Raw genomic sequence first — 24,679 nt, 5'->3', positions numbered from 1 at the left:
AATTATGTCTCTAATTGTATATTAATTCCCATACTGTTGTCTCATTTTGTGTCTTCAGTACTCGTCTTTCTGGAGACTCTCCTGCTCGTGTCTCCTGTACTATGGCATCTTGCACAATACAAAGTTAATGTGTTCAGTTCATACAACAGTATCCACCAACATTGTGGAGTCAAACCTCCAGGTGATTCATAGAATCATAGAATGTGAGAGTTGGAAGGGACCTCCAGGGTCATCATGTCAAACCCCCTTCTCAATGCAGGAGTCACTAAACCATCTCAGGCAGATGTCTGTCCAGCCTCTGTTTGAAGACTTTCATTGAAGGAGAACTCACCACCTCTCGTGGCCGCCTGTTCCACTCATTGATCACCCTAACTGTCGAAAACTTTTTTCTAATATCTAATCTGCATCTTCTCCCTTTCATTCCATTGCTTCTCGTGTTTCCATGTGCAAATGAGAATAATGATGGTCCTTCTACACTGTGACAGCCCTTCAGATATTTGTAGATGGCTATTAAGTCTCCTCTTAGCCTTATTTTTAGCAAGCTAAACATTCCCAGATCCTTTAACCGTTCCTCGTAAGACATACTTTGCATTCTGCTCACCATCCCGGTAGCTCTCCTCTGAACTTGCTCCAGGTTTTCAATGTGTTTTTTATAAAATGTGGTACGCAGAACTGGACACAGTATTCCAGATGAGGCCTGACCAAAGAGGAGTAGAGGGGAAGTCCTGCTCTCTACATTGTCTCCTGTCATAGGGGTGCTAATATGTTCTCTCTTGAGTCACCAAGCCTCAGATCTCTGGGATATTTTGTGCACAAGAGTTTGGCCATAGAGATTAATGAAGGGTGATTGTACCGCAGCCTTCAGTCCCTGTATAACAACCTCACCTGAGCTGGGAGCACTCTCCCACACCACTGGCCGTCCAGTCTTCTGAGGAGCAGTAACGTCTTCCTCCACAACCTCTCGGATCCAAAGAGAGATATCAGGGTTAAACACTGGAGCACCTGGTAGAGAAGTACCATCAGGGTGCTGTTACAGGAGTGGTTTAATGGCACATGAGGCGATCACCGATTTCCATACTGTACACTTTCAATAACTTTTTACCTGCTGTGAGAGTATTTTTGGGCTCCTTTGTCTTATCCCCGGCCAGCGCCGCCTCTTTTATTTCATCTACTCGCAGCAGTTGTTCCGGGTTCAGGATGGTATATCCTATCGGATAACATTAGCACATGTGTGTAAAATCTAAATATATAGCATAATCAGTACAAAAAAAAGAGGATCACAAGCTGTGGTCTCTCACTAGGAGTTATTGATAAAGGAGGTTGGAATTTAGTGTCTGCGCCTGGATCAGTACTGCAGGACAGAGGCATCAAAGCAATTAGATCCTGCATCCTGAGAGCCAGCAGAAAAGCAGCGGAATAAGAAACGTTGCTCTCAGTGTCACTACATATATGTCAGGAGGTGACGTCTTACCCATCGACAGCAGAGTCGTGTGGATCTCCCGCATCACATTCTTATAAAGCTCCTTCTGCCAGTCCTCCAGCACCCCCCACTCCTCAGCAGAAAAGCAGGCCGACACATCGTGGAACGTCACCAGGGCCTAGCAAGAAAGACCATAAAATGGCTGGCTCTACAAGAGGCTAAAACTACATACATGAGGCTGGCTCTATGAGAGGCTGACACCACATGAGGCTGGCTCTACAAGAGGCTAAAACTACATACATGAGGCTGACTCTACAAGAGGCTAAAACTACATACATGAGGCTGGCTCTACAAGAGGCTAACATCACATGAGGCTGGCTCTACAAGAGGCTGACACCACATGAGGCTGGCTCTACAAGAGGCTAACACCACATGAGGCTGGCTCTACAAGAGGCTAACACCACATGAGGCTGGCTCTACAAGAGGCTAACACCACATGAGGCTGGCTTTACAAGAGGCTGACACCACATGAGGCTGGCTCTACAAGAGGCTAAAACTACATACATGAGGCTGACTCTACAAGAGGCTGACACCACATGAGGCTGGCTCTACAAGAAGCTAACACCACATGAGGCTGGCTCTACAAGAGGCTGACACCACATGAGGCTGGCTCTACAAGAGGCTGACACCACATGAGGCTGGCTCTACAAGAGGCTATCACCACATGAGGCTGGCTCTACAAGAGGCTAACACCACATGAGGCTGGCTCTACAAGAAGCTAACACCACATGAAGCTGGCTCTACAAGAGGCTAACACCACATGAGGCTGGCTCTACAAGAAGCTAACACCACATGAGGCTGGCTCTAGAAGAAGCTAACACCACATGAGGCTGGCTCTACAAGAGGCTAACACCACATGAGGCTGGCTCTACAAGAGGCTAACATCACATGAGGCTGGCTCTACAAGAGGCTAACATCACATGAGGCTGGCTCTACAAGAAGCTAACACCACATGAGGCTGGCTCTACAAGAGGCTAACACCACATGAGGCTGGCTCTACAAGAAGCTAACACCACATGAGGCTGGCTCTACAAGAGGCTAACACCACATGAGGCTGGCACTACAAGAGGCTAACACCACATGAGGCTGGCTCTACAAGAAGCTAACATCACATGAGGCTGGCTCTACAAGAAGCTAACACCACATGAGGCTGGCTCTACAAGAGGCTAACACCACATGAGGCTGGCTCTACAAGAGGCTAACATCACATGAGGCTGGCTCTACAAGAGGCTAACATCACATGAGGCTGTCTCTACAAGAAGCTAACACCACATGAGGCTGGCTCTACAAGAGGCTAACACCACATGAGGCTGGCTCTACAAGAAGCTAACACCACATGAGGCTGGCTCTACAAGAGGCTAACACCACATGAGGCTGGCACTACAAGAGGCTAACACCACATGAGGCTGGCTCTACAAGAAGCTAACACCACATGAGGCTGGCTCTACAAGAGGCTAACACCACATGAGGCTGGCTCTACAAGAGGCTAACACCACATGAGGCTGGCTCTACAAGAGGCTGACACCACATGAGGCTGGCTCTACAAGAAGCTAACACCACATGAGGCTGGCTCTACAAGAGGCTAACACCACATGAGGCTGACTCTACAAGAGGCTGACACCACATGAGGCTGGCTCTACAAGAAGCTAACACCACATGAGGCTGGCTCTACAAGAGGCTAACACCACATGAGGCTGACTCTACAAGAGGCTGACACCACATGAGGCTGGCTCTACAAGAGGCTAACATCACATGAGGCTGGCTCTACAAGAAGCTAACACCACATGAGGCTGGCTCTACAAGAGGCTAACACCACATGAGGCTGGCTCTACAAGAAGCTAACACCACATGAGGCTGCCTCTACAAGAGGCTAACACCACATGAGGCTGGCTCTACAAGAGGCTAACACCACATGAGGCTGGCTCTACAAGAGGCTAACACCACATGAGGCTGGCTCTACAAGAGGCTGACACCACATGAGGCTGGCTCTACAAGAGGCTGACACCCCATGAGGCTGGCTCTACAAGAGGCTAAAACTACATACATGAGGCTGACTCTACAAGAGGCTGACACCACATGAGGCTGGCTCTACAAGAGGCTAACACCACATGAGGCTGGCTCTACAAGAAGCTAACACCACATGAAGCTGGCTCTACAAGAGGCTAACACCACATGAGGCTGGCTCTACAAGAAGCTAACACCACATGAGGCTGACTCTACAAGAGGCTAACACCACATGAGGCTGGCACTACAAGAGGCTAACACCACATGAGGCTGGCTCTACAAGAAGCTAACATCACATGAGGCTGGCTCTACAAGAAGCTAACACCACATGAGGCTGGCTCTACAAGAGGCTAACACCACATGAGGCTGGCTCTACAAGAGGCTAACATCACATGAGGCTGGCTCTACAAGAGGCTAACATCACATGAGGCTGGCTCTACAAGAAGCTAACACCACATGAGGCTGGCTCTACAAGAGGCTAACACCACATGAGGCTGGCTCTACAAGAAGCTAACACCACATGAGGCTGGCTCTACAAGAGGCTAACACCACATGAGGCTGGCACTACAAGAGGCTAACACCACATGAGGCTGGCTCTACAAGAGGCTAACACCACATGAGGCTGGCTCTACAAGAGGCTAACACCACATGAGGCTGGCTCTACAAGAGGCTAATACCACATGAGGCTGGCTCTACAAGAGGCTGACACCACATGAGGCTGGCTCTACAAGAGGCTAACACCACATGAGGCTGGCTCTACAAGAAGCTAACACCACATGAGGCTGGCTCTACAAGAGGCTAACACCACATGAGGCTGGCACTACAAGAGGCTAACACCACATGAGGCTGGCTCTACAAGAAGCTAACATCACATGAGGCTGGCTCTACAAGAAGCTAACACCACATGAGGCTGGCTCTACAAGAGGCTAACACCACATGAGGCTGGCTCTACAAGAGGCTAACATCACATGAGGCTGGCTCTACAAGAGGCTAACATCACATGAGGCTGTCTCTACAAGAAGCTAACACCACATGAGGCTGGCTCTACAAGAGGCTAACACCACATGAGGCTGGCTCTACAAGAAGCTAACACCACATGAGGCTGGCTCTACAAGAGGCTAACACCACATGAGGCTGGCACTACAAGAGGCTAACACCACATGAGGCTGGCTCTACAAGAAGCTAACACCACATGAGGCTGGCTCTACAAGAGGCTAACACCACATGAGGCTGGCTCTACAAGAGGCTAACACCACATGAGGCTGGCTCTACAAGAGGCTGACACCACATGAGGCTGGCTCTACAAGAAGCTAACACCACATGAGGCTGGCTCTACAAGAGGCTAACACCACATGAGGCTGACTCTACAAGAGGCTGACACCACATGAGGCTGGCTCTACAAGAAGCTAACACCACATGAGGCTGGCTCTACAAGAGGCTAACACCACATGAGGCTGACTCTACAAGAGGCTGACACCACATGAGGCTGGCTCTACAAGAGGCTAACATCACATGAGGCTGGCTCTACAAGAAGCTAACACCACATGAGGCTGGCTCTACAAGAGGCTAACACCACATGAGGCTGGCTCTACAAGAAGCTAACACCACATGAGGCTGCCTCTACAAGAGGCTAACACCACATGAGGCTGGCTCTACAAGAGGCTGACACCACATGAGGCTGGCTCTACAAGAGGCTGACACCCCATGAGGCTGGCTCTACAAGAGGCTAAAACTACATACATGAGGCTGACTCTACAAGAGGCTGACACCACATGAGGCTGGCTCTACAAGAGGCTAACACCACATGAGGCTGGCTCTACAAGAAGCTAACACCACATGAGGCTGGCTCTATAAGAGGCTGACACCACATGAGTTTGGCTCTACAAGAGGCTGACACCACATGAGGCTGGCTCTACAAGAGGCTATCACCACATGAGGCTGGCTCTACAAGAGGCTAACACCACATGAAGCTGGCTCTACAAGAGGCTAACACCACATGAGGCTGGCTCTACAAGAAGCTAACACCACATGAGGCTGACTCTACAAGAGGCTAACACCACATGAGGCTGGCACTACAAGAGGCTAACACCACATGAGGCTGGCTCTACAAGAAGCTAACACCACATGAGGCTGGCTCTATAAGAGGCTGACACCACATGAGTTTGGCTCTACAAGAGGCTGACACCACATGAGGCTGGCTCTACAAGAGGCTATCACCACATGAGGCTGGCTCTACAAGAAGCTAACACCACATGAAGCTGGCTCTACAAGAGGCTAACACCACATGAGGCTGGCTCTACAAGAAGCTAACACCACATGAGGCTGACTCTACAAGAGGCTAACACCACATGAGGCTGGCACTACAAGAGGCTAACACCACATGAGGCTGGCTCTACAAGAAGCTAACATCACATGAGGCTGGCTCTACAAGAAGCTAACACCACATGAGGCTGGCTCTACAAGAGGCTAACACCACATGAGGCTGGCTCTACAAGAGGCTAACATCACATGAGGCTGGCTCTACAAGAGGCTAACATCACATGAGGCTGGCTCTACAAGAAGCTAACACCACATGAGGCTGGCTCTACAAGAGGCTAACACCACATGAGGCTGGCTCTACAAGAAGCTAACACCACATGAGGCTGGCTCTACAAGAGGCTAACACCAAATGAGGCTGGCACTACAAGAGGCTAACACCACATGAGGCTGGCTCTACAAGAGGCTAAAACCACATGAGGCTGGCTCTACAAGAGGCTGACACCACATGAGGCTGGCTCTACAAGAGGCTAACACCACATGAGGCTGGCTCTACAAGAAGCTAACACCACATGAGGCTGGCTCTATAAGAGGCTGACACCACATGAGTTTGGCTCTACAAGAGGCTGACACCACATGAGGCTGGCTCTACAAGAGGCTATCACCACATGAGGCTGGCTCTACAAGAGGCTAACACCACATGAGGCTGGCTCTACAAGAGGCTAACACCACATGAGGCTGGCTCTACAAGAAGCTAACACCACATGAGGCTGGCTCTACAAGAAGCTAACACCACATGAAGCTGGCTCTACAAGAGGCTAACACCACATGAGGCTGGCTCTACAAGAAGCTAACACCACATGAGGCTGACTCTACAAGAGGCTAACACCACATGAGGCTGGCACTACAAGAGGCTAACACCACATGAGGCTGGCTCTACAAGAAGCTAACATCACATGAGGCTGGCTCTACAAGAAGCTAACACCACATGAGGCTGGCTCTACAAGAGGCTAACACCACATGAGGCTGGCTCTACAAGAGGCTAACATCACATGAGGCTGGCTCTACAAGAGGCTAACATCACATGAGGCTGGCTCTACAAGAAGCTAACACCACATGAGGCTGGCTCTACAAGAGGCTAACACCACATGAGGCTGGCTCTACAAGAAGCTAACACCACATGAGGCTGGCTCTACAAGAGGCTAACACCACATGAGGCTGGCACTACAAGAGGCTAACACCACATGAGGCTGGCTCTACAAGAGGCTAAAACCACATGAGGCTGGCTCTACAATAGGCTAACACCACATGAGACTGGCTCTACAAGAAGCTAACACCACATGAGGCTGGCTCTACAAGAGGCTAACACCACATGAGGCTGGCTCTACAAGAAGCTGACACCACATGAGGCTGACTCTACAAGAGGCTAACATCACATGAGGCTGGCACTACAAGAGGCTAACACCACATGAGGCTGGCCCTACAAGACGCTAACACCACATGAGGCTGGCTCTACAAGAGGCTAACACCACATGAGGCTGGCTCTACAAAAAGCTGACACCACATGAGGCTGGCTCTACAAGAGGCTAACATCACATGAGGCTGGCTCTACAAGAGGCTAACACCACATGAGGCTGGCACTACAAGAGGCTAATACCACATGAGGCTGGCTCTACAAAAGGCTGACACCGCATGAGGCTGGCTCTACAAGAAGCTAACACCACATGAGGCTGGCACTACAAGAGGCTAACACCACATGAAGCTGGCTCTATGAGAGGCTAATACCATATGAGGCTGACTCTACAAGAGGCTGACACCACATGAGGCTGGCTCTACAAGAGGCTGACACCACATGAGGCTGGCTCTATGAAAGGCTAACACCACATGAGGCTGGCTCTGCAAGAGGCTGACACCATATGAGGCTGGCTCTATGAGAGGTTAACACCATATGAGGCTGGCTCTACAAGAGGCTAACACCACATGAGGCTGGCTCTATGAGAGGCTAACACCATATGAGGCTGGCTCTACAAGAGGCTGACACCACATGAGGCTGGCTCTACAAGAAGCTAACACCACATGAGGCTGGCTCTACAAGAAGCTAACACCACATGAGGCTGGCTCTACAAGAGGCTAACACCACATGAGGCTAGCTCTACAAGAGGCTGACACCACATGAGGCTGGCTCTACAAGAGGCTAATACCATATGAGGCTGGCTCTACAAGAGGCTAACATCACATGAGGCTGGCTCTACAAGAGGCTAATACCACATGAGGCTGGCTCTACAAAAGGCTGACACCACATGAGGCTGGCTCTACAAGAGGCTAACATCACATGAGGCTGGCTCTACAAGAGGCTAATACCACATGAGGCTGGCTCTACAAAAGGCTGACACCACATGAGGCTGGCTCTACAAGAGGCTAACATCATATGAGGCTGGCTCTACAAGAGGCTGACACCACATGAGGCTGGCTCTACAAGAGGCTAATACCACATGAGGCTGGCTCTACAAGAGGCTAACACCACATGAGGCTGGCTCTACAAGAGGCTAACACCACATGAGGCTGTCTCTACAAGAGGCTAATACCACATGAGGCTGGCTCTACAAAAGGCTGACACCACATGAGGCTGGCTCTACAAGAGGCTAACATCACATGAGGCTGGCTCTACAAGAGGCTAATACCACATGAGGCTGGCTCTACAAAAGGCTGACACCACATGAGGCTGGCTCTACAAGAGGCTAACATCATATGAGGCTGGCTCTACAAGAGGCTGACACCACATGAGGCTGGCTCTACAAGAGGCTAATACCACATGAGGCTGGCTCTACAAGAGGCTAACACCACATGAGGCTGGCTCTACAAGAGGCTAACACCACATGAGGCTGACTCTACAAGAGGCTAATACCACATGAGGCTGGCTCTACAAAAGGCTGACACCACATGAGGCTGGCTCTACAAGAGGCTAACATCACATGAGGCTGGCTCTACAAGAGGCTGACACCACATGAGGCTGGCTCTACAAGAGGCTGGTACCACATGAGGCTGGCTCTACAAGAAGCTAACACCACATGAGGCTGGCACTACAAGAGGCTAATACCACATGAGGCTGGCTCTACAAGAAGCTAACACCACATGAGGCTGGCTCTACAAGAGGCTAATACCACATGAGGCTGGCTCTACAAAAGGCTGACACCACATGAGGCTGGCTCTACAAGAGGCTAACATCACATGAGGCTGGCTCTACAAGAGGCTGACACCACATGAGGCTGGCTCTACAAGAGGCTGGTACCACATGAGGCTGGCTCTACAAGAAGCTAACACCACATGAGGCTGGCACTACAAGAGGCTAACACCACATGAGGCTGGCTCTACAAGAAGCTAACACCACATGAGGCTGGCTCTACAAAAGGCTGACACCACATGAGGCTGGCTCTACAAGAGGCTGACACCACATGAGGCTGGCTCTACAAGAGGCTGGTACCACATGAGGCTGGCTCTACAAGAGGCTAACACCACATGAGGCTGGCTCTACAAGAAGCTAACACCACATGAGGCTGGCTCTACAAGAGGCTAATACCACATGAGGCTGGCTCTACAAAAGGCTGACACCACATGAGGCTGGCTCTACAAGAGGCTAACATCACATGAGGCTGGCTCTACAAGAGGCTAACACCACATGAGGCTGGCTCTACAAGAAGCTAACACCACATGAGGCTGGCTCTACAAAAGGCTGACACCACATGAGGCTGGCTCTACAAGAGGCTGGTACCACATGAGGCTGGCTCTACAAGAGGCTAACACCACATGAGGCTGGCTCTACAAGAAGCTAACACCACATGAGGCTGGCTCTACAAGAGGCTAATACCACATGAGGCTGGCTCTACAAAAGGCTGACACCACATGAGGCTGGCTCTACAAGAGGCTAACATCACATGAGGCTGGCTCTACAAGAGGCTAACACCACATGAGGCTGGCTCTACAAAAGGCTGACACCACATGAGGCTGGCTCTACAAGAGGCTAACATCACATGAGGCTGGCTCTACAAGAGGCTGGTACCACATGAGGCTGGCTCTACAAGAGGCTGGTACCACATGAGGCTGACACCATGAGGCTGGCACGGAGGGTGGCTGACACCAGATGAGGCTGGCTCTATGAGAGGCCTACACGAGATGATGCTGACTCTACAAGAGGCTGGTACCACATGAGGCTGGCTCTACAAGAGGCTGGCTCTATGAGAGGCTGACACCACATGAGGCTGATACCATGAGGCTGGCACGGAGGGTGGCTGACACCAGATGAGGCTGGTACCACATGAGGCTGGCTCTACAAGAGGCTGACGCTACACGAGGCTGGCTCTAGAAGAGACTGTCTAGGTTGCTTCCATGAGATGCTGATATTAAGAGAGGTTGGCACCGAGAGTGGGTAACAATACAAATGGTTTCTATCACTTGAGCCGTCTACCATGAGAGTCTGACATCTAACACATAAGGATGACACCTCCAAACAATGAAACTGCCTAGAATCAGCTGCTGAATACATGATTCGCTTCCTTACCCGCACCGACACCTGATGGGGGAGGATGGCAGCATCCATGGCACAAAAACCGGGATCAGCCGAGTCCGACATGTGCACTGCGGCTCTAAAGTAAAATAACATACGAGAAATGAAGAGAGAGGCTGCAGTCACTTCAGGAAAATACATGTATACATATACTGATGAGAGAGATGCTGCAGCCATGTCAGGAATAATAATAATAATAATATAATAATTTTTATTTATATAGCACCAACATATTCCGCAGCGCTTTACAAATTATAGAGGGGACTTGTACAGACAATAGACATTACAGCATAACAGAAATACAGTTCAAAACAGATACCAGGAGGAGTGAGGGCCCTGCTGCTCGCAAGCTACAAACTATGAGGAAAAGGGGAGACACGAGAGGTGGATGGTAACAATTGCTTTAGTTATTCGGACCGGCCATAGTGTAAGGCTCAGGTGTTCATGTAAAGCTGCATGAACCAGTTACCTGCCTAAGTATGTAGCAGTACAGACACAGAGGGCTAATACTGCATAAAGTGTATGAGAACATGATGCGAGGAACCTTTTTTTTTTTTTTTTTTATTATAAATAGGCCACACAGGGATCGTTAGGTTAATGCATTGAGGCGGTAGGCCAGTCTGAACAAATGAGTTTTTAGGGCACGCTTAAAACTGTGGGGATTAATCGTATTAACCTAGGTAGTGCATTCTAAAGAATCGGCGCAGCACGTGTAAAGTCTTGGAGACGGGAGTGGGAGGTTCTGATCATTGAGGATGCTAACCTGAGGTCATTAGCGGAGCGGAGGGCTTGGGTAGGGAAGATTTAAAAAGTCTACACACCCCTGGTAAAATGCCAGGTATTTGTCATGTAATATAATCCTTCCACGAAGAATCATTTCAGAACGTTCCCCCCTTTAATATCACCATAATCTGTACAAGTCCATAGAAAAATAAACTGAAACTACTTTGAGGAGAAAGTGAAAATAACAAAACTACAATAATGTGGTTGCATAAGTGTGAGCACCCTCTTATAATTGAGGCCGTGGTTGCTGTGTTCAGAATTAGCCAATCACATTTCCCCTTATGATACATAGTATCAACTGCTCGGCCTCCGTCGTTGTCATTAACCCCAGAGAAATTGTTGCTGTTCCAGGAGGATTTTCCTGACATTTTCTGGTCCGAAAACAGCTGACAACACAGCAAAGGATCTCATTGGTGAAAGTTATCAGTCAGGAGGTAATACAAATACATATCCCAGGCATTAGATCTACCATGGACAATGTGAAGACATCATTAAGACGTGGCTGAAGCTTGGTACAACAGTGACACTACCTTGAACAGGACATCCCTCAAAAATTGCTGAAAAGACAAGAAAAAAATTGGTGTGGGAGGCAGCCAAGAAGCAGACAGGATCATTAAAAGAGCAGCAGGAATTTTTGACCAACCCTGGATGTTTCCAGTATGTGAAAACAGTCTCCTGCATTCTTCATATGTCCAGCCTGTTGGGTCAGGAGTAAGGCAGAAGCCTTTTCTTACACAGAAAATCATACAAGCCTTCCTATGTTTTTACCAAAACCTCCATTACGTCGACCAGAAGTATGAAACGTTTTATAGCTGATGAGACCAAGGGGGAACTTCTTGGCCACAATCCACAAGGTGAAAAGCTGACACAGCACATCGCCAGAAGATCACCATCCCCACAGTGAAGCATGGTGGAGGCAGCATTGTGCTTTAGGGCTGGGGCTTTGGTAAAGGTGGAGGGAATTATGAACAGTTCCAAATATCAGTCAATTCTGCAACAAAACCTTCTGGACTCTGCATAAATTTATCCTCATCTTCAGATTTTTAGCAACTACATTATTTTTGTTCTTTATTTTTCTTTTTTACACTTGAAAAGATTTTGGTTTATTTTCTCAAATTATTTGTACATAATATGGGCAACATTAAAGGGGAGCAAAAGTCCTGAAATGTTTCTTCTTGCTAGGATTTTTTACATAACAAAAAACTCAAGATTTTATCCACTGTACATTTATATACACATAGTGATCAGAGAGACGCTGCAGCCCTGTCAGGAAGATACAGGAGAACAAGTGTTGGTCATTTCGAAATGAGCCTTTAATGACTTGTAGTAAAACCTTATAATAGTCTCTGGGCCTTATTTCTTAAAAAAAAAAAAAAAAAAAAAAAAAAAAATAATGTTGTTGCCAATAGCAACCAACCACAGTGCAGCTTCCATTTAATAAATGGCTTTGGTAATATGAAAGCTGAGCTCTGATTGGTTGCTCTGGTAATATGAAAGCTGAGCCCTGATTGGTTGCTCTGGTAATATGAAAGCTGAGCCCTGATTGGTTGCTCTGGTAATATGAAAGCTGAGCTCTGATTGGTTGTCCTGGTAGTATTAAAGCTGAGCTCTGACCAGACAGTTTCATTCGTCCTCTCGCAGATGATGGGGTCGACACACTACACTACCGTCTAAGAAGCAATGTCCACCGCACTCTCAAAAATCTATTTCATTCAATCGTGTATATACATTAAGATAAGGTGAATCAGATGAGACAATAGAAAAAATACAGCTACCTTCCTCTCTAATCCCCATCCGGTGACACCAGTATTTTATACACTACCCAAAATTCATAAATCTCTCTATAATCCACCGTGCCGTCCCATTGTTGCCTCCACCGCTTCCATCCCGTCTATCTTCCTTGAGAAGATATTCACACCATTAATCAAAAAGACTCGTTCCTTCATTCTCGACACCGGCCATTTTCTTAAGATCATTACAGATCTCTCCACAGGTCCCTCTCACCGCCTACTCGTCACATTGGATCTCAATAGTTGATGCTTTGACCTAATTTGTCCATGACCTCAACTCTATCTGGACAGAACTACAGTTTACGCTCAATTTCGATCAATCCAAGATTTCATTTGTAGACGCCCTCGTGGTCAAAAATACAGAAGGCCATTTGTCTACCGATATCTACTCTAAGCCGTCGGATTCCAACAGCCTTCTTCATTATAGCAGTTGTCACCCAAAATCCACAAAAAATAGCTTCAATCGGTCACAATTTCATAGAGTTACTAATATCGTATCGGACCAAACAATTCGCTCTACCAGGTTAGATGAAATGTCCAGAAAATTCCTTTATAGAACCTCAATCTACTGAATCGAAACCCCACCAAGAACGTATCCTGTTCGGCCACAACTACTATCCAATGAAGACAAAAATGTATACTATCATCCCTTATTAAGTAACGCCTATCCTGATGTGGAAGCTTTTAAATTACCAACACTCGTGAGCACAAAATGTCCACGTAATATCAGGGATCGCATAATTCGGGAGGATATTGGTAGTTTTTCCCGTGTACCACAGTTCCTGAACACCAGAAGACAAGGAACATTCCCATATTTAGGCTGTGTCGCCTGTTCGAATGTAATTAGATCTTACCCCATCAATGGTTACTCTACGTGTGAGACCAACAATGTGGTCTACATGATTTACCCCTTAGTGACGGAGCCAACTTGTAATGATCGGGCCAATTTTTACAATTCTGACCGCTGTCAGGTTATAACTCTGGAGCTTTAACGGATCCCGGTGATTCTGAGACTGTCTTCTCGTGACATATTGTACTTTATGCTGGTGGTACAATTTCTTCGATTTGACGAGTTTATATATGAAAAAAACGGAAATATGGTGAAAATTTTGAGATTTTCAAACGTTGAATTTGTGTGCCCTTAAATCACAGAGATACATCACGCAAAATAGTTACGGTAATAAATAACATTTCCCACTTGTCTACTTTACATCAGCGTAATTTTGGAAACATAATTTTTTTTTGTTAGGGAGTTATAAGGGTTAAAAGTTGACCAGCGATTTCTCATTTTTCCAACAAAATTTACAAAACCATTTTTTTAGGGACCACCTCACATTTGAAGTGAGTTTAGGGGGTCAATATAACAGAAAATACCCAAAAGTGGCACCATTCCAAAAACTGCACCCCTCAAGGTGCTCAAAACCACATTGAAGAAGTTTATTAACCCTTCAGGTGCTTCGCAAGGACTAAAGCAATGTTGGAAAAAAAAATGAACATTTCACTTTTTTCACAAAAAAATTACTTTGGAACCAATTTTTTTATTTTCACAAGGGTATCAGGAGAAAATGGACCACAAAATTTGTTGTGCAATGTCTCCTGAGTACGCCAATACCCCATATGTGGGGGAATTCCACTGATGGGGAGCACGGCAGGTATCAGAAGGGAGAGAGCACAGTTTCACTTTTTGAACGCAAAATTTGCTGGAATCAATGGTGGCGTCATGTCGCGTTTGAAGACCCCCTGATGTGCCTAAACAGTGGAAACCCCTCAATTCTAACCACAACCCTAACCCCAACACACCCCTAACCCTAATCCCAACCCTAAGCATAACCTTAATCACAACCCTAACCCCAACACACCAAACCCGAATCCCAACCATAACCCTAACCACAAACCTAACCCCAACACACCAAACCCGAATCCCAACCATAACCCTAACCACTAACCTAACCCCAACACACCAAACCCGAATCCCAACCATAACCCTAACCACAAACCTAACCCCAACACACCAAACCCGAATCCCAACCATAATCCTAACCACTAACCTAACCCCAACACACCAAACCCGAATCCCAACCATAACCCTAACCACTAACCTAACCCCAACACACCAAACCCGAATCCCAACCCTAAGCATAACCACTAACCTAACCCCAACACACCAAACCCGAATCCCAACCATAACCCTAACCACTAACCTAACCCCAACACACCAAACCCAAATCCCAACCATAACCCTAACCACTAACCTAACCCCAACACACCAAACCCGAATCCCAACCATAACCCTAACCACAAACCTAACCCCAACACACCAAACCCGAATCCCAACCCTAAGCATAACCCTAACCACAAACCTAACCCCAACACACCCCTAACCCTAATCCCAACCCTAAGCATAACCTTAATCACAACCCTAACCCCAACACACAAAACCCAAATCCCAACCATAACCCTAACCACAAACCTAACCCCAACACACCCCTAACCCTAATCCCAACACTAAGCATAACTCTAACCACAAACCTAACCCCAACCCACCAAACCCGAATCCCAACCATAACCCTAACCACAAACCTAACCCCAACACACCAAACCTGAATCCCAACCCTAAGCATAACCCTAACCACAAACCTAACCCCAACACACCCCTAACCCTAATCCCAACCCTAAGCATAACCCTAACCACAAACCTAACCCCAACACACCCCTAATCCCAACTTTAAGCATAACCCTAACCACAAACCTGACCCTAACACACCCCTAACCCTAATCCAAAAAATAACCACAACCCTAACTCTAACCATAACCCAATTCCCAACCCTAACCACCCCTAACCCTAATCCCAATACACCAAACCCGAATCCCGACCATAACCCTAACCACAAACCTAACCCCAACACACCCCTAATCCCAACCCTAACCGTAATCATAACCACAACCCTAACTCTGACCATAACCCTTACCCTAACTTTAGCCCAACTCTATCTCTAATGGAAAAATGGAAATATTGTACACATAATTTTATTTTATTATTTTTCCCAAAGGGTGTGATAAAGGGGAGTTTTATTTACTATTTCTTTTATTTTTATCACGGTGATAGGGTCTACAAATCCACAATTAGTCTCTGCTCTCTAATGACAGAGATAATTAGTGACAGTTTCTGCTCTCTAATGACAGAGATAATTAGTGACAGTCTCTGCTCTCTAATGACAGTGATAATTAGTGACAGTGTCTGCTCTCTAATGACAGTGATAATTAGTGACAGTGTCTGCTCTCTAATGACAGACAATTAGTGACAGTCTCTGCTCTCTAATGACAGAGATAATTAGTGACAGTGTCCGCTCTCTAATGACAGTGATAATTAGTGACAGTCTCTGCTCTCTAATGAAAGTGATAATTAGCGACAGTCTCTGCTCTCTAATGACAGTGATAAATAATGAGTCTCTGCTCTCTAATGACAGTGATAATCAGCGACAGTCTCTGCTCTCTAATGACAGTGATAATTAGTGACAGTCTCTGTTCTCTAATGACAGAGATAATTAGTGACAGTCTCTGCTCTCTAATGAGTGATAATTAGTGACAGTCTCTCCTCTCTAATGACAGTGATAATTAGCGACAGTCTCTGCTCTCTAATGAGTGTGATAATTAGTGACAGTCTCTACTCTCTAATGACAGTGATAATTAGTGACAGTCTCTGCTCTCTAATGACAGTGATAATTAGTGACAGTCCCTGCTCTCTAATGACAGAGATAATTAGTGACAGTCTCTGCTCTCTAATGACAGAGATAATTAGTGACAGTCTCTACTCTCTAATTTGTGATAATTAGTGACAGTCTCTGCTCTCGGACAGTGATAATTAGTAACAGTCTCTGCTCTCTAATGACAGAGATAATTAGTGAGTCTCTGCTCTCTAATGACAGAGATAATTAGTGACAGTCTCTGCTCTCTAATGACAGTGATAATTAGTGACAGTCTCTGCTCTCTAATGACAGAGATAATTAATGACAGTCTCTGCTCTCTAATGACAGAGATAATTAGTGACAGTCTCTGCTCTCTAATGACAGTGATAATTAGTGACAGTGTCTGCTCTCTAATGACAGAGATAAATAGTGACAGTCTCTGCTCTCTAATGACAGTGATAATTAGTGACAGTCTCTGCTCTCTAATGACAGTGATAATTAGTGACAGTCTCTGCTCTCTAATGACAGTGATAATTAGTGACAGTCTCTGCTCTCTAATGACAGTGATAATTAGCGACAGTCTCTGCTCTCTAATGACAGTGATAATTAGCGACAGTCTCTGCTCTCTAATGACAGTGATAATTAGTGACAGTCTCTGCTCTCTAATGACGGAGATAATTAGCGAAAGTCTATGCTCTCTAATGACAGAGATAATTAGTGACAGTCTCTGCTCTCTAATGACATAGAAATAGTGACAGTCTCTGCTCTCTAATGACAGAGATAATTAGTGACAGTCTCTGCTCTCTAATGACAGTGATAATTAGCGACAGTCTCTGCTCTCTAATTACAGTGATAATTAGTGACAGTCTCTGCTCTCTAATGACAATGATAATTAGTGACAGTCTCTGCTCTCTAATGACAATGATAATTAGTGACAGTCTCTGCTCTCTAATGACAGAGATAATTAGCGACAGTCTCTGCTCTCTAATGAGTGATAATTAGCGACAGTCTCTGCTCTGTAATGACAGTGATAATTAGTGACAGTCTGCTCTCTAATGACAGAGACAATTAGTGACAGTCTCTGCTCTCTAATGACAGTGATAATTAGTGACAGTCTCTGCTCTCTAATGACAGTGATAATTAGTGACAGTCTCTGCTCTCTAATGACAGTGATAATTAGTGACAGTCTCTGCTCTCTAATGACAGTGATAATTAGTGACAGTCTCTGCTCTCTAATGACAGTGATAATTAGTGACAGTCTCTGCTCTCTAATGACAGAGATAATTAGTGACAGTCTCTGCTCTCTAATGACAGTGATAATTAGTGACAGTCTCTGCTCTCTAATGACAGTGATAATTAGTGACAGTCTCTGCTCTCTAATGACATAGATAATTAGTGACAGTGTCTGCTCTCTAATGACAGTGATAATTAGTGACAGTCTCTGCTCTCTAATGACAGTGATAATTAGTGAGTCTCTGCTCTCTAATGACAGTGATAATTAGTGACAGTCTCTGCTCTCTAATGACAGTGATAATTAGCGACAGTCTCTGCTCTGTAATGACAGAGATAATTAGTGACAGTCTCTGCTCTCTAATGACAGTGATAATTAGTGACAGTCTCTGCTCTCTAATGACAGTGATAATTAGTGACAGTCTCTGCTCTCTAATGACAGTGATAATTAGTGACAGTCTCTGCTCTCTAATGACATAGAATTAGTGACAGTCTCTGCTCTCTAATGACAGAGATAATTAGTGACAGTGTCTGCTCTCTAATGACACTGATAATTAGTGACAGTCTCTGCTCTCGGACAGTGATAATTAGCGACAGTCTCTGCTCTCTAATGACAGTGATAATTAGTGACAGTCTCTGCTCTCTAATGACAGTGCTAACTAGCGACAGTCTCTGCTCTCTAATGACAGTGATAATTAGTGACAGTCTCTGCTCTCTAATGACAGTGATAATTAGTGACAGTCTCTGCTCTCTAATGACAGTGATAATTAGTGACAGTCTGCTCTCTAATGACAGAGACAATTAGTGACAGTCTCTGCTCTCTAATGACAGTGATAATTAGTGACAGTCTCTGCTCTCTAATGACAGTGATAATTAGTGACAGTCTCTGCTCTCTAATGACAGTGATAATTAGTGACAGTCTCTGCTCTCTAATGACAGTGATAATTAGTGACAGTCTCTGCTCTCTAATGACAGTGATAATTAGTGACAGTCTCTGCTCTCTAATGACAGAGATAATTAGTGACAGTCTCTGCTCTCTAATGACAGTGATAATTAGTGACAGTCTCTGCTCTCTAATGACAGTGATAATTAGTGACAGTCTCTGCTCTCTAATGACATAGATAATTAGTGACAGTGTCTGCTCTCTAATGACAGTGATAATTAGTGACAGTCTCTGCTCTCTAATGACAGTGATAATTAGTGAGTCTCTGCTCTCTAATGACAGTGATAATTAGTGACAGTCTCTGCTCTCTAATGACAGTGATAATTAGCGACAGTCTCTGCTCTGTAATGACAGAGATAATTAGTGACAGTCTCTGCTCTCTAATGACAGTGATAATTAGTGACAGTCTCTGCTCTCTAATGACAGTGATAATTAGTGACAGTCTCTGCTCTCTAATGACAGTGATAATTAGCGACAGTCTCTGCTCTCTAATGAGTGTGATAATTAGTGACAGTCTCTACTCTCTAATGACAGTGATAATTAGTGACAGTCTCTGCTCTCTAATGACAGTGATAATTAGTGACAGTCCCTGCTCTCTAATGACAGAGATAATTAGTGACAGTCTCTGCTCTCTAATGACAGAGATAATTAGTGACAGTCTCTACTCTCTAATTTGTGATAATTAGTGACAGTCTCTGCTCTCGGACAGTGATAATTAGTGACAGTCTCTGCTCTCTAATGACAGAGATAATTAGTGAGTCTCTGCTCTCTAATGACAGAGATAATTAGTGACAGTCTCTGCTCTCTAATGACAGTGATAATTAGTGACAGTCTCTGCTCTCTAATGACAGAGATAATTAATGACAGTCTCTGCTCTCTAATGACAGAGATAATTAGTGACAGTCTCTGCTCTCTAATGACAGTGATAATTAGTGACAGTGTCTGCTCTCTAATGACAGAGATAAATAGTGACAGTCTCTGCTCTCTAATGACAGTGATAATTAGTGACAGTCTCTGCTCTCTAATGACAGTGATAATTAGTGACAGTCTCTGCTCTCTAATGACAGTGATAATCAGTGACAGTCTCTGCTCTCTAATGACAGTGATAATTAGCGACAGTCTCTGCTCTCTAATGACAGTGATAATTAGTGACAGTCTCTGCTCTCTAATGACAGTGATAATTAGCGACAGTCTCTGCTCTCTAATGACAGTGATAATTAGTGACAGTCTCTGCTCTCTAATGACAGAGATAATTAGCGAAAGTCTATGCTCTCTAATGACAGAGATAATTAGTGACAGTCTCTGCTCTCTAATGACATAGAAATAGTGACAGTCTCTGCTCTCTAATGACAGAGATAATTAGTGACAGTCTCTGCTCTCTAATGACAGTGATAATTAGCGACAGTCTCTGCTCTCTAATTACAGTGATAATTAGTGACAGTCTCTGCTCTCTAATGACAATGATAATTAGTGACAGTCTCTGCTCTCTAATGACAATGATAATTAGTGACAGTCTCTGCTCTCTAATGACAGAGATAATTAGCGACAGTCTCTGCTCTCTAATGAGTGATAATTAGCGACAGTCTCTGCTCTGTAATGACAGTGATAATTAGTGACAGTCTGCTCTCTAATGACAGAGACAATTAGTGACAGTCTCTGCTCTCTAATGACAGTGATAATTAGTGACAGTCTCTGCTCTCTAATGACAGTGATAATTAGTGAGTCTCTGCTCTCTAATGACAGTGATAATTAGTGACAGTCTCTGCTCTCTAATGACAGTGATAATTAGTGACAGTCTCTGCTCTCTAATGACAGAGATAATTAGTGACAGTCTCTGCTCTCTAATGACAGTGATAATTAGTGACAGTCTCTGCTCTCTAATGACAGTGATAATTAGTGACAGTCTCTGCTCTCTAATGACAGAGATAATTAGTGACAGTGTCTGCTCTCTAATGACAGTGATAATTAGTGACAGTCTCTGCTCTCTAATGACAGTGATAATTAGTGACAGTCTCTGCTCTCTAATGACAGTGATAATTAGTGACAGTCTCTGCTCTCTAATGACAGTGATAATTAGCGACAGTCTCTGCTCTGTAATGACAGAGATAATTAGTGACAGTCTCTGCTCTCTAATGACAGTGATAATTAGTGACAGTCTCTGCTCTCTAATGACAGTGATAATTAGTGACAGTCTCTGCTCTCTAATGACAGTGATAATTAGTGACAGTCTCTGCTCTCTTATGACATAGAATTAGTGACAGTCTCTGCTCTCTAATGACAGAGATAATTAGTGACAGTGTCTGCTCTCTAATGACACTGATAATTAGTGACAGTCTCTGCTCTCGGACAGTGATAATTAGCGACAGTCTCTGCTCTCTAATGACAGTGATAATTAGCGACAGTCTCTGCTCTCTAATGACAGTGATAATTAGTGACAGTCTCTGCTCTCTAATGACAGTGATAATTAGTGACAGTCTCTGCTCTCTAATGACAGTGCTAACTAGCGACAGTCTCTGCTCTCCAATGACAGTGATAATTAGTGACAGTCTCTGCTCTCTAATGACAGTGATAATTAGTGACAGTCTCTGCTCTCTAATGACAGTGATAATTAGTGACAGTCTCTGCTCTCTAATGACAGTGATAATTAGTGACAGTCTCTGCTCTCTAATGACAGTGATAATTAGTGACAGTCTCTGCTCTCTAATGACAGTGATAATTAGTGACAGTCTCTGCTCTCTAATGACAGTGATAATTAGTGACAGTCTCTGCTCTCTAATGACAGTGATTTTTAGTGACAGTGTCTGCTCTCTAATGACAGAGATAATTAGTGACAGTCTATGCTCTCTAATGACAGAGATAATTAGTGTTAGTGTCTGCTCTCTAATGACAGAGATAATTAGTGACAGTCTATGCTCTCTAATGACAGTGATAATTAGTGACAGTCTCTGCTCTCTAATGACAGTGATAATTAGTGACAGTCTCTGCTCTCTAATGACAGTGATAATTAGTGACAGTGTCTGCTCTCTAATGACAGTTATAATTAGTGACCGTCTCTGCTCTCTAATGACAGTGATAATTAGTGACAGTCTCTGCTTTCTAATGACAGAGATAATTAGTGACAGTCTCTGCTCTCTAATGAAAGTGATAATTAGTGACAGTCTCTGCTCTCTAATGACAGTGATAATTAGTGACAGTCTCTGCTCTCTAATGACAGAGATAATTAGTGAGTCTCTGCTCTCTAATGACAGAGATAATTAGTGACAGTCTCTGCTCTCTAATGACAGAGATAATTAGTGACAGTGTCTGCTCTCTAATGAAAGTGATAATTAGTGACAGTCTCTGCTCTCTAATGACAGAGATAATTAGTGAGTCTCTGCTCTCTAATGACAGAGATAATTAGTGACAGTCTCTGCTCTCTAATGACAGAGATAATTAGTGACAGTCTCTGCTCTCTAATGACAGAGATAATTAGTGACAGCCTCTGCTCTCTAATGACAGAGATAATTAGTGATAGTCTCTGCTCTCTAATGACAGAGATAATTAGTGACAGCTTCTGCTCTCTAATGACAGTGATAATTAGTGACAGTCTCTGCTCTCTATTGACTGATAATTAGTGACAGTCTCTGCTCTCTAATGACAGTGATAATTAGTGACAGTCTCTGCTCTCTAATGACAGAGATAATTAGTGGCAGTGTCTGCTCTCTAGTGACAGAGATAATTAGCGACAGTCTATGCTCTCTAATGACAGAGATAATTAGTGACAGTCTCTGCTCTCTAATGACAGTGATAATTAGTGACAGTCTCTGCTCTCTAATGACAGTGATAATTAGTGACAGTCTCTGCTCTCTAATGACAGAGAAAATTAGTGACAGTCTCTGCTCTCTAATGACAGAGATAATTAGTGACAGTCTCTGCTCTCTAATGACAGTGATAATTAGTGACAGTCTCTGCTCTCTAATGACATAGAATTAGTGACAGTCTCTGCTCTCTAATGAAAGTGATAATTAGGGACAGTCTCTGCTCTCTAATGACAGTGATAATTAGGGACAGTCTCTGCTCTCTAATGACAGAGATAATTAGTGACAGTCTCTGCTCTCTAATGACAGTGATAATTAGGGACAGTCTCTGCTCTCTAATGACAGTGATAATTAGTGACAGTCTCTGCTCTCTAATGACAGTGATAATTAGTGACAGTCTCTGCTCTCTAATGACAGAGATAATTAGTGACAGTCTCTGCTCTCTAATGACAGAGATAATTAGTGACAGTCTCTGCTCTCTAATAACAGAGATAATTAGTGACAGTCTCTGCTCTCTAATGACAGAGATAATTAGTGACAGTCTCTGCTCTCTAATGACAGAGATAATTAGTGACAGTCTCTGCTCTCTAATGACAGAGATAATTAGTGACAGTCTCTGCTCTCTAATGACAGTGATAATTAGTGACAGTCTCTGCTCTCTAATGACAGTGATAATTAGTGACAGTCTCTGCTCTCTAATGACAGTGATAATTAGTGACAGTCTCTGCTCTCTAATGACAGTGATAATTAGTGACAGTCTCTGCTCTCTAATGACAGTGATAATTAGTGACAGTCTCTGCTCTCTAATGACAGAGATAATTAGTGACAGTCTCTGCTCTCTAATGACAGTGATAATTAGTGACAGTCTCTGCTCTCTAATGACAGTGATAATTATTGACAGTCTCTGCTCTCTAATGACAGAGATAATTAGTGACAGTCTCTGCTCTCTAATGACAGTGATAATTAGTGACAGTCTCTGCTCTCTAATGACAGTGATAATTAGTGACAGTCTCTGCTCTCTAATGACAGTGATAATTAGTGACAGTCTCTGCTCTCTAATGACAGTGATAATTAGTGACAGTCTCTGCTCTCTAATGACAGTGATAATTAGTGACAGTCTCTGCTCTCTAATGAAAGTGATAATTAGTGACAGTCTCTGCTCTCTAATGACAGTGATAATTAGTGACAGTCTCTGCTCTTTAATGACAGTGATAATTAGTGACAGTCTCTGCTCTCTAATGACAGTGATAATTAGTGACAGTCTCTGCTCTCTAATGACAGTGATATTTAGTGACAGTCTCTGCTCTCTAATGACAGTGATAATTAGTGACAGTCTCTGCTCTCTAATGAAAGTGATAATTAGTGACAGTCTCTGCTCTCTAATGAAAGTGATAATTAGTGACAGTGTCTGCTCTCTAATGACAGAGATAATTAGTGACAGTCTCTGCTCTCTAATGACAGAGATAATTAGTGACAGTCTCTGCTCTCTAATGACAGTGATAATTAGTGACAGTCTCTGCTCTCTAATGACAGTGATAATTAGTGACAGTCTCTGCTCTCTAATGACAGTGATAATTAGCGACAGTCTCTGCTCTCTAATGACAGTGATAATTAGCGACAGTCTCTGCTCTGTAATGACAGTGATAATTAGTGACAGTCTCTGCTCTCTAATGACAGAGATAATTAGTGACAGTCTCTGCTCTCTAATGACAGTGATAATTAGTGACAGTCTGCTCTCTAATGACAGTGATAATTAGCGACAGTCTCTGCTCTGTAATGACAGTGATAATTAGCGACAGTCTCTGCTCTCTAATGACAGTGATAATTAGTGACAGTCTCTGCTCTCTAATGACAGTGATAATTAGTGACAGTCTCTGCTCTCTAATGACAGTGATAATTAGTGACAGTCTCTGCTCTCTAATGACAGTGATAATTAGCGACAGTCTCTGCTCTGTAATGACAGAGATAATTAGTGACAGTGTCTGCTCTCTAATGACAGTGATAATTAGTGACAGTCTCTGCTCTCTAATGACAGTGATAATTAGCGACAGTCTCTGCTCTGTAATGACAGTGATAATTAGTGACAGTCTCTGCTCTCTAATGACAGTGATAATTAGTGACAGTCTCTGCTCTCTAATGACAGTGATAA

The 24,679-nt window shown here is 44.5% G+C and overlaps 1 protein-coding gene across 1 annotated transcript in view; it reads right to left on the bottom strand.

The window, feature by feature from the left end:
* Nucleotides 1–24,679, bottom strand: part of LOC138638862 (zinc finger protein 135-like) — a 78,988-nt gene that overhangs the window by 11,855 nt on the left and 42,454 nt on the right. Inside the window, exons 2-5 of the mRNA XM_069728555.1 lie at nt 10,296–10,380; nt 1,472–1,598; nt 1,103–1,207; nt 886–1,002 (exon numbers count right to left, since the gene is read on the bottom strand). Coding sequence (XP_069584656.1) covers nt 886–1,002; nt 1,103–1,207; nt 1,472–1,598; nt 10,296–10,380 — 434 coding nt within the window. The remainder of the gene's footprint in view (nt 1–885; nt 1,003–1,102; nt 1,208–1,471; nt 1,599–10,295; nt 10,381–24,679) is intronic.

Source organism: Ranitomeya imitator, chromosome 5 (assembly GCF_032444005.1).
Source record: "Ranitomeya imitator isolate aRanImi1 chromosome 5, aRanImi1.pri, whole genome shotgun sequence".
Lineage (NCBI taxonomy): Eukaryota > Metazoa > Chordata > Amphibia > Anura > Dendrobatidae > Ranitomeya > Ranitomeya imitator.
Note: the sequence above shows the minus strand (reverse complement) of the source record. Positions and strands in the feature narration are given on the sequence as shown.